This window comes from Nanorana parkeri, unplaced genomic scaffold (genome assembly GCF_000935625.1).
Source record: "Nanorana parkeri isolate BGI_ZX_2015 unplaced genomic scaffold, ASM93562v1 scaffold76, whole genome shotgun sequence".
NCBI classification, from domain to species: domain Eukaryota; kingdom Metazoa; phylum Chordata; class Amphibia; order Anura; family Dicroglossidae; genus Nanorana; species Nanorana parkeri.
The window spans coordinates 1,539,600-1,555,274 of record NW_017306344.1 but is presented as its reverse complement, the minus strand read 5'-3'; the positions used below and the strand labels follow the sequence as shown (position 1 = coordinate 1,555,274).

The 15,675-nt window shown below is 38.3% G+C and overlaps 1 protein-coding gene across 1 annotated transcript in view; it reads right to left on the bottom strand.

The window, feature by feature from the left end:
- Positions 1-15,675, bottom strand: part of COL16A1 (collagen type XVI alpha 1 chain) — a 165,973-nt gene that overhangs the window by 32,042 nt on the left and 118,256 nt on the right. The window contains exons 25-32 of the mRNA XM_018576760.1: positions 11,677-11,799; positions 11,551-11,604; positions 10,230-10,271; positions 10,023-10,058; positions 9,804-9,857; positions 9,452-9,520; positions 3,616-3,669; positions 1,413-1,439 (exon numbers count right to left, since the gene is read on the bottom strand). Coding sequence (XP_018432262.1) covers positions 1,413-1,439; positions 3,616-3,669; positions 9,452-9,520; positions 9,804-9,857; positions 10,023-10,058; positions 10,230-10,271; positions 11,551-11,604; positions 11,677-11,799 — 459 coding nt within the window. The remainder of the gene's footprint in view (positions 1-1,412; positions 1,440-3,615; positions 3,670-9,451; positions 9,521-9,803; positions 9,858-10,022; positions 10,059-10,229; positions 10,272-11,550; positions 11,605-11,676; positions 11,800-15,675) is intronic.

Sequence of the window (15,675 nt, the reverse complement as noted above, 5' to 3'; positions counted from 1 at the left end):
GGGGGGGTTTACTAGAAATGGAGCCGACAGACTCTGGAGCAGCTGTACATAATTACCAATCAGCTTCTGTCTTTAGCTTGTTCAGATAAAGTGACACTAAACTCGGGAGATCCAAGCTCACTCCTGTGATAGACTACAATCTCATGTTTAGTTTACTAATTTGTATTGAGACTGCAGTCCATCACGGGAGTGAGCTTAGAACGTTGGATACTTTACAACACACGTAGGGGCCATTGGGGAACAAAAGTAGCCACCCTCCAGAAGGAAGGACAGCGTCGGCACCAATTCAGAGATGATTTGAGGATCTACAGCCGAGTGATACACAAATAAGATACATTTATGTTAATAATTAGGGTACTTTGATGCATTTTTTAGGATTTATCTCCTGAGTTTAGTGTCCCTTTAAGCTTTGAAAAAAAAAGGTGATTGGTTGCCATACACGGCTGCTCCAGATTCTGCTCCAGTCTTACTAAATGAATATCATAATCTAAAGTGTTTCCCTTCTCTGTGATAATGAGGTCAATAGACAGAAGGGATCACAATGCATTAGCCAGATCAGCAAGGAATCGATCAGTATGGCTCCTAATCACATTCACACTGAAGACTAATACAATTTTGAATATAATGAGTTACTTTTTTTTTCTTGGATCAGCTATTGCAAACGGAGAGTATGAAAGAAAGCAATTTGAGCTCTTACATTGTTCTGTGACAAGGGCTTACAACAGAATAAACAGTTACTTTGTTCAAAATAAGATGTAATTTGTTATAATAGGTCCTGCTTGTCTGTCATTATTTTTACAGAAAAAGTATTTTTTGGGGGAAAGCATAACAGAAAAAAAAATCATTATAAATAAAATCAAATAACCAAAACTATTTTTTAAAGCATTGGATAGAGTAGAGTAACCTTACCAGGTTATTGTTTCTGTCTGTGTGCCACTGGGGAAATTTCCCTTCATTTCCTGTCCCAAAGACACAACAAGACAGTTGTCCCCGCAAGAGATGTCCACATTGGAAGATTTCTGCGGACAACTGTAAAATGTTGGATTTTTTCCTCACTTTTTGGTTTGGTGACAATGGTCACCTGTACAAATAGAGGGGTGAAAAACTTAACAGAGGGGCAAACCCTTCTCTGCTCTATCCAAAACTATGGGGAAAAAAGTTTTTTTGCCTAGAGATACTCTTTAATGTATTAATTTCTGTTAATTTTGCTTATAATTCTTTAATCAAACAGGAACATGGCCTGTGGAAAACACAGCCTTTGATAGGACTAACACTATCTAGTGCAAATACTATTACACCCAATTACATTTATAAAAATAATTTTGAATATTTTGAATGTTTATTTCTTTTCTCTCAACAAAAATAATTAGATTGTAAAGCCACTGCATTATAACAAGGCGGATTGTACTTACCTTATCACCTTTGTCCCCCCTTTCTCCCTATTTAAATAGAAGTGATGAGATGATATGTAACTATGGCAACAGATAAGTAATGCAATGTAACAATATAGAGAAAAGAAATAGAGTAATTTTTCAAGAAGCATGCACATAGTAAGTACACAGCTAGCTTTCTTCTAACACACTGCAAATGTCAAACTTTAGTACTGCTGAACAAATGTATTGAAAATGTCAGAATGCAGATGAGTTATTCTGATCTCTAATTTTCATAAGAAAGAAAAAAAAAATGCCAGCCCTATCCTGATGACAGCAGCATATTTAGACAACAGATCTCAGATATAGACATGATTCTTCATTGCCATAGCTGAGCAGCAATGGGGAAGCTGACCTTCTCTTCAATATAATCTCAGCAGGTCATCGGTACACACAAAGATCTTTGTGTGTGCTGGTGACCTGCTGAGATTATCCTGAGTTTTGCACGGTGCCATCCATGTGATCACCATGAGCACCACCATCATTGAAAGGTTGCAGACTGTAAGTAGTGCAGGTGGTTCTTGGAAAGAATTGTGACTTGTCTTCAATATGGCGTACATGATTTCAGCCCCCATAGGACATAATGGCCTACCTATCTACATATTGATTGGCAAGCCATTATTTGCTAGGGGTAGCTAAGGGTGTACAGTATGCGCTGCCAGGACCTGACAGCGGAGAGCCACATCTGTATGTGAAGTCTGTTTTTTACTATTTCACCATTAAGATGAGCAGAGAGATTTAGGTCAAATGTATATATTTTACATAAGAAAAAGTGCTCCTTTCCTTTATGTGCATATTTTTAAGTGCAAAGCAATCAATCACAATTCACTTTGTTGTATTCAAACTAGTACAAGACGGATTAATTGGTTGCTATGGGTTAATACAGGTTAGGATGATCACTTAAAGGTAATAAAAGTAATTTTTAAGGTTTTTGGTCTTTGTGGGTGGATGTCTGCCTAGAGTAGTGGGAATTCCTGGGCAGGCTGAATTTGCATGCAGACTGTCCTAGGTAACACCCTCATGTGCTGCGGAGCCTCCATGATAGAAAGAACTCAAATGTAATGAATAAAAGGAGCGGACAAGGGGCAGTCAGGCTGGGAAGGAAAGGACTAAAAGATGCTGGGCATTTTCAAGCCAGTAAATAGGATGGGCTCTATCTGAATTGCTGCAGTTTCTATTGCACATTGTGAGAAGCTCACTGTGTGCAGTGAACAGTACAACAGTGCAAGACTGAAGGTAAGACTGGAATTCAGCTTTAAGAATATAACTTTTGATTGTGTAAGGTCATATGTTACATAGTGTACTACAGTTTACAATTAATGAAAGAATTACTTATACTGGGTTTGCAATCATAGTTTTATAGCTCTTTTGGTGTAGTGAGAAGTAGTGCAGAACAAAAGCATGTAGTACTTTTTTTTATTACCAAAATATTAGCAGTACCTATGCTGCAAAATTCTAAATTATGCCTTAACTATTTGAAGTGACAGGGATTTTGAGCATTGGAATGGTTATTTAAATATAGATGCATATGGATAATGCTGATAAAATTGAATGGTTTTGGGGGTTGGCCTGTTTTTACATTTATATACAGTATGTTACATGTGAAGATCATCAGTGTAAATCCTGTTGCATTTTTAGAATTTATTCTGAGTTATTGTAATGGCTGTCTGTTATGATATGATATGATTTAATATGATATGATTCATATTTTACATGCTTGCTATTTTTCAGACTGTGCTGAAAACATAATACGTTATGACAATCAATTTCAGTGAAAGTCTGTTGACATAGCTCTGTCTATGCTTTAAGATGCATTAAGATGAACATGCAATCATTATGCTAACATCAAGCCCAGCCAGGAGTGACAATAAAATATGACAGCCTATGTGTATGTTTCAAACAAAAGAGGAACAAACGTTTCAAAACATTTACACAAGGTAAATTATTATTCACATTAAATCATTTGATCATTTTGCTTTAAAATGTTCAAACTCATAAAAAAGATAATAATGTCTATTTACATTACATTTGAAAATAGCAAAGGTTTAATAGGGCTTTTTTCACCTCCCTAAGGCATATCTCTAAATTCAGAGCTATTATTCTACTTCACTTTATATGTTACGGCAGATGAATAAGAGCTGCTGATGAAATAAAGGATTACATTACATGTGTGCATTTAACTTACTGGTTTGGCATTAGTTCCTGGATAGCCTTGTTTTCCAGGTGTCCCATCACGTCCCTAGTGGAATAGTTACATGTTAAAAGCACATAGGATAACATTTCTTTTTACCTTAAAGCAATATAGTACCAGATGGTACAGTATCAGTTATAGAAAATAAAATGAGAAAGTGCAATAAAATGTGTAAGAAAGAAACAAGATCTAAAGGTAGAGGAAATTATGCAGACATTATAAGATACTGAGTATCTCTGGTCAAAAACTAAGAAAAAGATGTATTTCTATATTGAGTTTTCCCGAATTTGTATCTCACTCCTGATAACCAGATCTATCTAGAAGTTTGTAAACGTATTAAAGATACCCATAGGATGTACTTCCTCACTGCACTGACGCAATTTCACTCAGCCCTGTGAATATGAACTTCCTTGTGTCACAACTCTAACTAAGCCTGCCTTCTGAACTACAGCTACTACCTGATTATAACATCATCACTGCTTGCTGGAAGCAATGCATGTTGGGATATGTAGTGTTGAGAAATCGAGATTGTATCACATCAACCAGCAGGGAAAAGATGCAAAGCACACTGGGAATTCGGGAAGTCGTTGAAAGTGATGGGCAGACAGAAGGTAGCACTCACTACATAATAAGGATTTTTTCTAGTAAGCTTTGATTGCATCATGAAAAAGAACTCTAGTATGTATTCCTATTACAATGCTGATGTTATAACAGGATAATTTAGGCTGGTTACCATGTTTTTCTAGCTTGGCTGTGATTGCATTATGAAAAACAACTCTAGTATGTATTCCAATTACAATGCTGATGTTATAACAGGATAGAATATGCTGTTTACAATGTATTTCTAGCTTGGCTGTGTTTGGTGTTGGGATGCACTGGGGGTCCCTGCGTGCATTTTGGATTGCTGGGCCTCCAGTGCGTCCCTGCACCATTAAGGAACAGTGGGCTCCCTCCAGGTATACCTGCATCCAGTTTATCAACTGCTTAAATATGCCCCAACATGGAGACTCACAAATAGAGCTAGGACCACACTTCACAGAGGTGCCTTGACAGGGCAGTGTGGCTTCTACAAATTTTTGGCCAAAGTTTTGTGTAACTAAAACCTCTGTTTTTACTGCATACTGTTAGACGGGGTAATTTGTTTTGTTGCAGGCTAGCTGGCAAATGTGCTGGGAACTTTATGTGTTTTGTAGTATATGCTGGGGTTCTACAACTCCTCTAAAGACTGTTTCTCTTATTACTCGGAAAGACAGAGAGGCAAGAAGGGTGCAAAACATATAATTCTGTTCTGAAAGCATTATTTCTGGAGAAAAAAAGATGATGGAGCAGAGGATGGATTGTGCTGGAGACTTATTTAGATTTTATTGCTCAGATTTTAAAGATATGTTTACCTACACATGACATGCACCAGTGCATGGAGACATGCATAAGAAGTGGGTCCGTCTAGATTGCAGTAAAACAGGGAAATAAAGTGGACGGCAAAGCCTATGATTTTATGAGCAGTTGCTGATTTTGTTATAGCATTCATTGTGATTTATACGTTAGAGGGGATAGTCCAGTGATGAACACCCAATGTGATGTGATATACTGTATGTGTTCTCTGGTACACTGATACAAGTATCTGAGAAAGTATACAGCAATGCACTGGGTGCATACCAAGATATCTAAAATTCTACGTCAAACATGAAAATTTAAATGAGCCTCAAAGAGTTTTATGTACTATACTGTCATTCTGGTTTGATATGTTACAATATTTATATGTAGCTGTACAGCACATAATTAATCATGTGTTGACACAGCAATTCAGAGCTAAACATGAGAAAGAAAAGTAATTGGTATAGATCATTCTTGTCATCAGAGGACCTTCATGAATGAAGTGAATCTGCTGAGGGAACTAGGCCGAGCATGATACATACTTATCTATATAGCACAGTAGCAGGTCTGTTGGCCAACTACGTCATTAACACCAATTTGGTCAGCAACAAAGATTTATATGAATACAGAAAAGATGAGAATGCCTGGTGAAAAGTGTGTCTCCAGTGAACTTTCAGTGTAGAATACACTGGTCAGGTAGTACTGTAAAAAGGTATCATTCAAGGAGGGGAGGAGGGAGTTGGTGGAAAAAAGTACTTTGCATAGGGGCCCTCTACATTCCGCCACTGAATGTAATAGTTTATATAGTTTGAGAAATATAGAATTTGTGCAGAATATATAGGTTTATGTAAGAAAATGTTACATACACAGATGTGCTGTGACTATAGTAAATAATCTGTCACAATCTGGGAAACTTGAGCACCAGGCTCTGGGATTTATGGAGCGATTTGAAGTAGCAAGCTGGAGTGAAGCCTGAGGTACAGAGCAGAGGACTCTGAAACTAGGAGTCTGTGCATTATGGGGTACAACAGAAAAAAGTTTCCCAGCACACTCACCAGCCAGTATGCAAAAAAAAAAAAAAACTGTCTAACCGCTAAGGGTAAAAACAGAGGTTTTAGATACACGTCTTCTGCAGAATATGTGAAACTGTTTTGTTTTGCTTATGCATTATCGGGGACGCACTAGAGGCGCAGGCTCTAAGAAGGGCCAGGTCTTCCACAGAGTCTCTAATGGTGAGGATGATTGGCAGCTGGACACCCTCCAGGTTGCAGTCCTGTAGCACACCCGCACAGACTCAGGAAACTAGTTGCAGCACTGGGGCTCAGGATACAAAGTTAGACAGGGGCAAGGCCTGTACACAAACAGCAGTACAGGATAAAAAGGGATACGGGAGCAGGAGTCCAAACAATGGGAACGGAACACAAGGAGACAATAGAGAGACAGCACAACACGGCTATCTGGAGGTAACAGAAGAGTGCGGCTGCAAGAACAAACAGCCACACAGGGAAGACAATCTCACAGGTAAGCAGGATCTCACAGGGAGTACAAGGGAATAACAGGAGGCAGAAGAAACAAAGCAGGTAAATAGCAAACAGCAGGGATCCAAAGCAAATAGTACACAGGGGGTCCGGTCAAGTGTAATGACTTGTTGCTTAAACGTCGGGTAACAAGTGAGCTTCAGGGTGGATTGGCAGAGAGCCAAACACCTGGGATAGGAGTAAAAACCCGGCACCGGGTCATGGCACAGGAAAGTGTAACACAATCATTGAAGTTGCATTTTCTGTAGACCACCAAAGACCATCTCTGTGCGTGGGCCAATTACTTAATCTTAATCACTGTTTGCTTCTGCCTATTCTATACTATAGAAAAGCCAGCATGGGACTGTGGCACCATTGCTTGGTTTAGTATTTGTTGTGGCAAGTGTAAAAAACCAAGACCTCCAGCAGGGATAGCTTCTCATCAGAATCAGTAAAATATTGAAGTCATCTAAGGGTTACACCATATGAGTTCATGCTGTGCTGGCCATTTTTTCAAGCGCAGTCCAAAGCAAGACAAGGCAATTTGACTTATCATGGATAGGCGCAGTTCACACTACCATGTTCCAGTTGTGTGTGCTTAAAAAAAAGTACTGCATGCAGTACTATTTTTAAGTACACTGCAGAGAGACATGGTACAACCACATCACATCGCGGTGAGCCCATAGAACTAAATTAAATGTCACTTGTGACATTTCAATAAAATCCTAACAATAAAAAGAAACAGTACAATGTGGCTCAATGGAGTGCATCGACACTGTATGGGCACATGCACACCAGCAGCTGTGTTTTTGAGCACGGCTCTTGGTGTGGACAAATGGGAACGTTACGCTTAACTTTAAAACAACATATTATTTATGGTCAAAAAGCAGTATTTCTTAACTCCTTTTAGGCTTCTACACCTTTATGAAAGCCAATGTTTACTGAATATCATGTGGGTCAAAATATGTCAAATACCCTTTAGTGACTGTAAGATCATAAGTATCTTTTTTAACTCTGATTTTAACTCTGACATAGTTATTTATGGTATGTTTGACAAGATGCACGGCTATGAATTACAAAGAGCAAAACTGACCCTTCCAGATAATGTCCAAATCACAGATTTATTATTTAAGCTTCTCAATTTGTGTTTCCAGCTTTGTTGCTGTCAATACTGAGATTTTAGATATTTATGTAATCATTATGGATGCACTATTATTCATGATTTAGTATTTATGATAGTGTGTTCTATTTTTATACTAAACTGATATAGTTTGCTTTGTAGTAAATTCAGAAGAAGGAAAGAAGATACATTTACAACAAAGACATGAGATAATGAAAAACTGTACTGAAGATATGTAATCTTTGGTATGGCCATCTTTATGGCATAAAGCCATCTTTGGTATGGCTGCAAGAAGAGAAGACAAAAATCTTGAGAACATAGGTGCCTATTGTGAAAGGGTTGATTTGGTTACCACTTTCTCATCTGTAATCACTCTGTTTATAAAGGTTGATTCTACATATATTGTATATATACAGTGTATGGATTTTTTCTTCTTTGATGGCACAGGCATGTTCCAAGATGACAATGCCAGGATTCATTGGGCTCAAATTGTGAAAGAGTAGTTCAAGGAGCATGAGACATCACGTTCACACATTGATTCGCCACCACAGAGTCGAGATCTTAACCCCATTGAGACTCTTTGCGATGTGTTGGAGAAGACTTTATGCAGTGGTCCAACTCTCCCATCATCACTACAAGATCTTGGTGAAAAATGTATGCAACTCCAGAAGGAAATATATGTTGTGAAATTGCATAAGCTTATCATAATGATGCCCCAGTGAATTTGAGCTGTAATCAAAGCTTAACATGGTCCAATGAAATATTAGAGAGTGTGACCTTTTTTTGGCCAGGAGTTTTGACTCTATTTAGGATACTTTAGTAGTGGGATAGTTACAAATTCAGACTTCCTTCAGGATTTTCTGTAATGAGAAAGTAGCTTGATCCATCTATGTATGGCTACTTATTTTAGGTCATATGATGCACTATCAACAAACTGACATTTAATAACAGCACTATGTCTGAAAGTTTGGTGCACAGTTCTTTCACCTGTTTGCTGTTTAAAGGGGAACTATGGGGTTAAGTCTTTTCCCCATAGTTCTCCTTAGGGTAACGGGAGGACACAAACTAGCGTCTTCCTGTCACCCTAGGCTCAGTATACCACGGGCTGTAGCTCCCGGTATACTGAGACGCCGTAGTATACCGCGAGCAGCTGCTCGCAGTATACTGAGACGCCGCAGCTGAAGCGGATCCAGACAATTGTGCCGGGATCCGCCCAGCTGCGGTACTGACAGCTGGCTCTGCCTATCTAAAGGCAGAGCCAGCTGTACCCGCCCGTTCCATTCCGCCAGTCAGCGCTGGCAGATCGGAGCGGGGAGGGGGGAATCCAGCCCCTCCCCTGTCACGGCAGAGAGCCGTGACAGGATGGAGAGGTGAGCGAACGCCGGTATCTGTTTGCTCACCTCCCGATCTACTGAGCCGACCTGTGACAGTCTCATTGTCACAGGCCGGCTAGAACTATGAGGTGAGTGGAAATCACTTACCTCATAGTTCTCCTGTAAGGTTAGATTTACCACTTTTTAATAGTAATGAGAGTTTTCCAGTTTCTAATTGCAATTTAAAAATATTTATAGTACTTCGCATGGGCAATTTAGGAAACCAATGCATAATTGTTCATATTGCCAATTCTCTGTTTGCTGCTTTATAATAAAAAAAAAAAAAGGAGTAAACATATAGCGCATTTATTTAAAAAAATAGTCAGCCTTAAAAACAAAACAAATATGAATGTGTCTGCTAAGCTTTATAAATAGGATATGTTAATTGGCAAATAGGTTAACCGTTTAGCAAAATATATTTGTGCTCAAATAGCGGCTATACTCACTGGTGGTCCCATGGCACCCATTCCTGGAATTCCTGGTTCTCCTGTTGATCCTTTTTGTCCAAAGCTACCCTGAAGAAGAGATATTATCAGTAGCCTGTTATAGTCTACTGTAAATGCTGCAGAAAATGATTATAGCAATTGTGTTGGTGATTTGATCTATAACTCTAGTCTTTCATATAGTTAACCTGCCTTCTGGGAAAAAGATCAAGAGGTTAAAAGTTGCGGTGAGGAATAATGACAGGTGGGTTAACAATTAGATATATGGCCAGACAGACAGATACATAGGTGTACAGAAAACAATTTTTTCTATTACATATTCTCATGCCTGAATAATTTACAAGTCTGAGTTAACCTTTTCGCCTTTGGGGCCCATAAATCCTGGAGGTCCCTGAGGTCCTGGAGGTCCCTAGGAGAGCAAATGAGAATAATTACTATAAATTGTCACCTTGTCTATAAACAAATTGAATTTTTTTTCCTCATATAAAATATACATACTGTAAGCTTTATATAAATATAAGATGCATACAATATATGTAATGATTGGGTATAGTATGTAACAGGCATTACTTACTGTTTTTCCAGTTGGGCCAGGTAGTCCTCTTTCCCCCTAAAAACAAATAATAGTAACAATAACAGAGATAGTCACACCTCACACAATGATACACATGCACAATGCATATCCTTTCATATTTTGGTTTAGTAAAAGACATCCACTGGTGTATTATTATGATTGTTATTGTTTTTACAAAAAAAAAGAAAAGATAGTTCTTGTTCTTGCCTGTTCTCCTCTTTTTCCTTCTCCTGGAAGCCCTGGTTCCCCCTGAAGGAAAACAAAAGCATTGATATAAAGCCAATAAAAGGTTTGTTTGTTAATGTGTTAGGATGTAACTGTGGCCATGGTAGGTCACGTGATTGCTATGTTGTCAAGCAATACAAGGGCAACTACTATTTAGATTTAACTTTCTATCCCAGCTGTAATTACAATTTGTAAGTAACTAGAGGGAATGAATCAGTACACAGTGCAGGCATCTATATAAGATTGCAATAATTGCAATTAGTATGATGTGATGTTAGCTATATCTTTAGAGCAGCGATCCTCAGCCAGTGGTTTGGCAGTGACGTGTGGGTCGTAGCTAGCCTTGATGGGGATTCCAGCAGCTTCTCAACAGATGCTGAGTTGCTATCAGGATTTATACCTTCAATAGTATACAGTACAGTACACTACTCATAAGCTTAAATCAAGTGAAGGGTGCTTTATTTACAGCAGATTATTCCAACAAATATTTATTATTCTTATTAGCATAATTAGTGTATTCTGGTTGATGTGAAGCTTTTATTAATCTATAATTTAAACAACCTCTCCTGCCTTAAGGTAAATGTACATGTGCACCTCTGTTTAGAAGAAATGTCAAGTATCGCTGCATGGCCTACTTGGAGGGAGAGCAATCCTATGATCATTGCAATGTTATGCATGCACCAAACTGATGACAGGTATAGTTATTGAGAATTATGGCAGGCCGTCTGGCCCATGGCAGGGACTGTCATTGTTCTTTATGAGCACACCCAGTCCTCAGCTCAGCACAATGGCCAAAAAAGGAAAGCAAAAACTGCTTTGGCCCCATGTGCATGTGTATCTTACTACTGCAGAGGCCTTGGGAAAGGCTGGGGGCAAGATGCATACTTTTTTAGATTAAAGTGAGCCTTCCCTTTGCAGTACAAATACACCCTTATACAGAGTACTATAGGCTCAAAAACAACAACAATTTATGTTTTTATAGGTTTTTACATGTATGTATCGCACAGAACATATTTTGTATATAATAAAATACAAAAACATAAAAGCATACTGTAAGGTTACAAAGTAGGTAGTGTTTTGGTTATACCCAGTATGATAAACATAAATCTGTGCAATAACTGCATTTTAGTTGTGTTTTCTTTTTTGTATAACAGACACCATTACATAAAGATAACATATCTGACGCATGCATATACTGTATATCTAAAATAAATGTCTACAATAACATTTATTCTTTTAGTAAATTGTAACTGATCTTGAATGAGCTTAAGTTGAAAGGATGGGTTAGATCACTCCCATTTACCTGAGTTCCTTTAGGTCCTAGTGGCCCTTGAACCCCAGGTATTCCTGGCTTCCCCTAATGAAGAACAAAATGGTTAGGGCAAATTGGAAGTTAAATGACTCCTCCATATTACACTTCATGACTTACGGGTTTTCCTGTTTGTCCAACCCCTGCAGGACCCTGGTCCCCCTTAGGTCCCGGTTTTCCAGGTATGCCGATGGCATCTTGATTTCCATCCATTATTGTTGGACAAGAGTCACATGCTTCTCCCTGTAATCAGGAGATACGCAGAGTCAGTAATTCAATCAAATTGTAAAATATCCTAACAAATGTAAGTAGGCAAAATATGTTATTATATTATGTAAGACAAATATGCTATCACAGGTTTTGCTCTAAAAATGTTGTGCAATACGCAGAATTTATACGTTGGCTTTTACATTCTAGTACCTTTTCCCCTTTAAATCCGATGGGCCCTTGGTTTCCTGGTGCTCCAGGTAGACCTGGCACACCTGTTGTCCCTGGAATCCCAGAGTCCCCTTGGCTGCCAGACTCACCCTATTGTGTATAAAGGAGAATGAGTTAGAATCTTCTACAATAAGCATATACTGTATACAATACTACCTTAGATACAAGCAGTATGTCAGAGAGTTTATTCTCATGCATTTACCAACTTACCTTCTGACCTTTTGTTCCAGCATCACCTGGCATACCCTGTAGGCAATAAAAAGCAAAGCTGCTTAATAGCCATTGAATAAGACATTATTGTCCTATATGCATCAACATGGCTCAATCATCAGGACAGCGCCAAGGTATAAAAAAACATATATGGAAATTGGATTAAATACATCAACTATTTCCAGAGAATTAAACTTAAATTTGAGTGCACATTTTTTTCTGTTCCCGAGTAATTCAAATCATGTCTGAATTAGTGCTCACACTGTCCTTCCTTCTACTTTAGTTCTTTATGGTCCCTGTGTGTGTTGTAAAGTATCCTCCGCTCCAAGCTCACTCCAAGTGATAGACTATAATTTCAATACAAATTAGTAAACTAAACAAAAGAGCATGTTTCCATAGGATTGGAATACATGCTCTGGCGGCATTAACTAAATTAATCAGGAGGGTTTTTTTGTATAATTGTATGGAGAGGGGCGTGGCATGGAGCCGACAGACCATGGGAGTAGAACCTAGGTCCATATATGTGAGTTTGAGGATTCCAGTAGCCTTTAAACTTGGAACAACTCCAAAAGATGTGTAGTAGTGTATTTCTGTGGTTATTACAGTTTATTAGTATTTATTATTTATTAGTAAATTTATTGTAGGAGGTCTGAGGTTTTGTACCACCTGAATATAATTTTGAGTTTAGCTTCTTGATATGTGTTGAAGATGAAGGATGTGTGGGCTAGTCTCAAGATACGATTGGTTTGTTTAGGCGTGAAGGTAATTACCAGTTCAGTCTCCCATTTCTTGAGATAGGGAGGTGGGTAGCTTCCTAATCTGTTAGGAGGGAATAAGGGAGTGAAAAGGAAGGTCGGATGAGGCTGGGGTCTATAAACTATTGTTCAAAAGTGTGAAAAGATGGTGGTATAATTTCTGAGCAGAAAGAGACTACAGTTAGTGGCTAAGTTGGGCAATCCTCCAGGGATCAAGATCTTGTTAGAACCTGTTATATAGGGGTTTGAGTATTTGGAACGCTCCTACATCAGAAAAATGTAGGCTCCTATACACCACCTTCATGTGAAGTGTTTGAAATAGAGGCATTTTATGCCCAGATGGACTTCGTAATTGGGTTTACATATGCCTCATCTTCTATTTTATTATCCTAGTATTGAATGCGATGTTACACTATTCAAACTGTGTTATTTGCTTTCACCTGCCCTATCCTATGGACCATTTGTCCCCAGTGCTCACTTGTTTAAAGTGATTATGCATTTTTTTTAACGTAAATTCTTCTTACATTCTTCCCTGGCAGTCCAGTTCCAAGTTCCCCCTTTTCTCCTTTCTCTCCTGGGGTTCCTGGTATGGCATAGATAGTATCAGGTTTCGTTACTTCAGCTGGGAGACTTGGACAGATGCTACATTGATCTCCCTACAAAAGAAAATAATAGCATACAGGAGAGACAAGACACTTTGCCAATAATTGCCAACTTTAACCATCAAAAGCAGTTATGAGAAAATCAGTTACGTCTGACCTTTTCTCCTTTGGGTCCAGTTGGTCCTGTCATTCCAAAATCTCCTGGTATACCCTATAAAAACATAAAATGCTGATTCTTTTCCTTGATGTTGTCTATATCATACAAAATGACAAAACATGAGGAACATATCTTTTTAATAGAATTTCAGCTGGCAATCTAAGGATATGTATTTTAATAAACAACAATCGCATGTAATTACATAGCTTTGACTACGTTGCTTTTATCCTACAACACCTATACTGAGTACAGATGCCAATGGACCAAGACATAACTTAAAACATAAAATTCATATGGAAGTTATATTCTACTTACTGGTAATCCAGCTAATCCTTCTATTCCACGATCTCCCTGTGTGAAGCAAAGAAAGAAGTATGGAAAATAACGTTGATCACTATAATAGATACCTGAAAGTCATCTCAAGTGCTTAGCCACCAATTACAATCCTTACAATGGTTCCTAAAATGCCAGCACAGATAACATGTACAATTGATACTACTGTAATTACAGTTAGAAAAGGTTGTAGGCAAAACATTTCAAAATCTTTTACAAATAATCTGGTCAAACAAACTATTGAACACACAATTAATATCATATGCTATGAGACGAGCCCTGGGAAAACCAGTTTGGTGAGGAAAGGTTGCACTTTGCTCCTAAGTGTACACCCTAATCTATAGGACTCTTACAAACCTCATGAAAGACTGAGCATCTGGCTTTGTAGAGAGATATCGCGTGGCCGCAGATTTTGGCAAGGGTTTACTCTCAATTCATGTAGTGCAGGGGTCTCAAACTCAATTCACTTGGGGGCCACTGGACAAATTTTCTTCTCCCACTTGCCAAATTTCATACTTCAAAATAAAATGTAACTATGTACAGTACCAGTATTAATGTCTGCCTGTGTTTATAATGTCAGTATATGTGTTTGTGATAGTTTCTTTGTATGCAATGTCAATATATTTTTTTGTGATGTTGGTATGTGTGTTAATGTTTCTCTGTGTCATATCAGTATGTATACATGTGTATATGTGTGCAGTGTCAGTATATGCATGTGTTTTTTCCCCCTACAGGTTTTAATTTTAATCATAGAGGACCAACAGATTCACACATTCATTCACACACAGAAATATGCATACAGAGAAATACACACTCCCCCACAGAAATACGCACTCATATAGAAATACGCACACACACAGGAATACGCACAAACAGAAACATGCACACATAGAAATACACACACATAGAAATACGCACACACAGAAATATGCACACATAGAAATACGCACACACAGAAATATTCACACATAGAAATACGCACACCCACACAACCAGAAATACAGACACTAAAGGTGCCCATATACCTTACGACCATCGCAAGACTTTTTTCTTGCGATGGTCGTAAGCTAATTAAAAGCTCGTACAATCTGCCCACCTTGGACAGGCAGATTGTACTTGCGATCATCAAAAGCCCGATCACTGCAAACAGGCGGTGTGCGCGGCCCGTTTGGCAGTTGTTGAACAAGCATGCGACTGTAAAGTAGAAACGGTTGCACGCCTTCCATAAACTGTACGATTATCATACAATCTTTTTACCGCGATTAGGCAGGTCCTATAATGAAAGAGATACTTTAGCTTGTGCATAATATAAGGAAATCTACATTTTTTGTTTTTGGCACCCAGAAACCTGAGAAAGCTACCAGAATTCCTGACACTAAGAACAATGTAATAAATGTAACAAAGATACTTTTCTACATGATAGAATCGATAAAACAACAATCTGTATTAGCCTTTTCTGCCAAAACACTAATTAATAACTTTATAATTCACAATCAGAAATCATTGAGATTAGCTGGCAGATCATCAGTGGGTGAGAATTATATGTGATGTATCCTATACAGGATAATGAGGCAATTGTTTCAGAAAATAGATGATATGGTATATATAGATATATATATATATA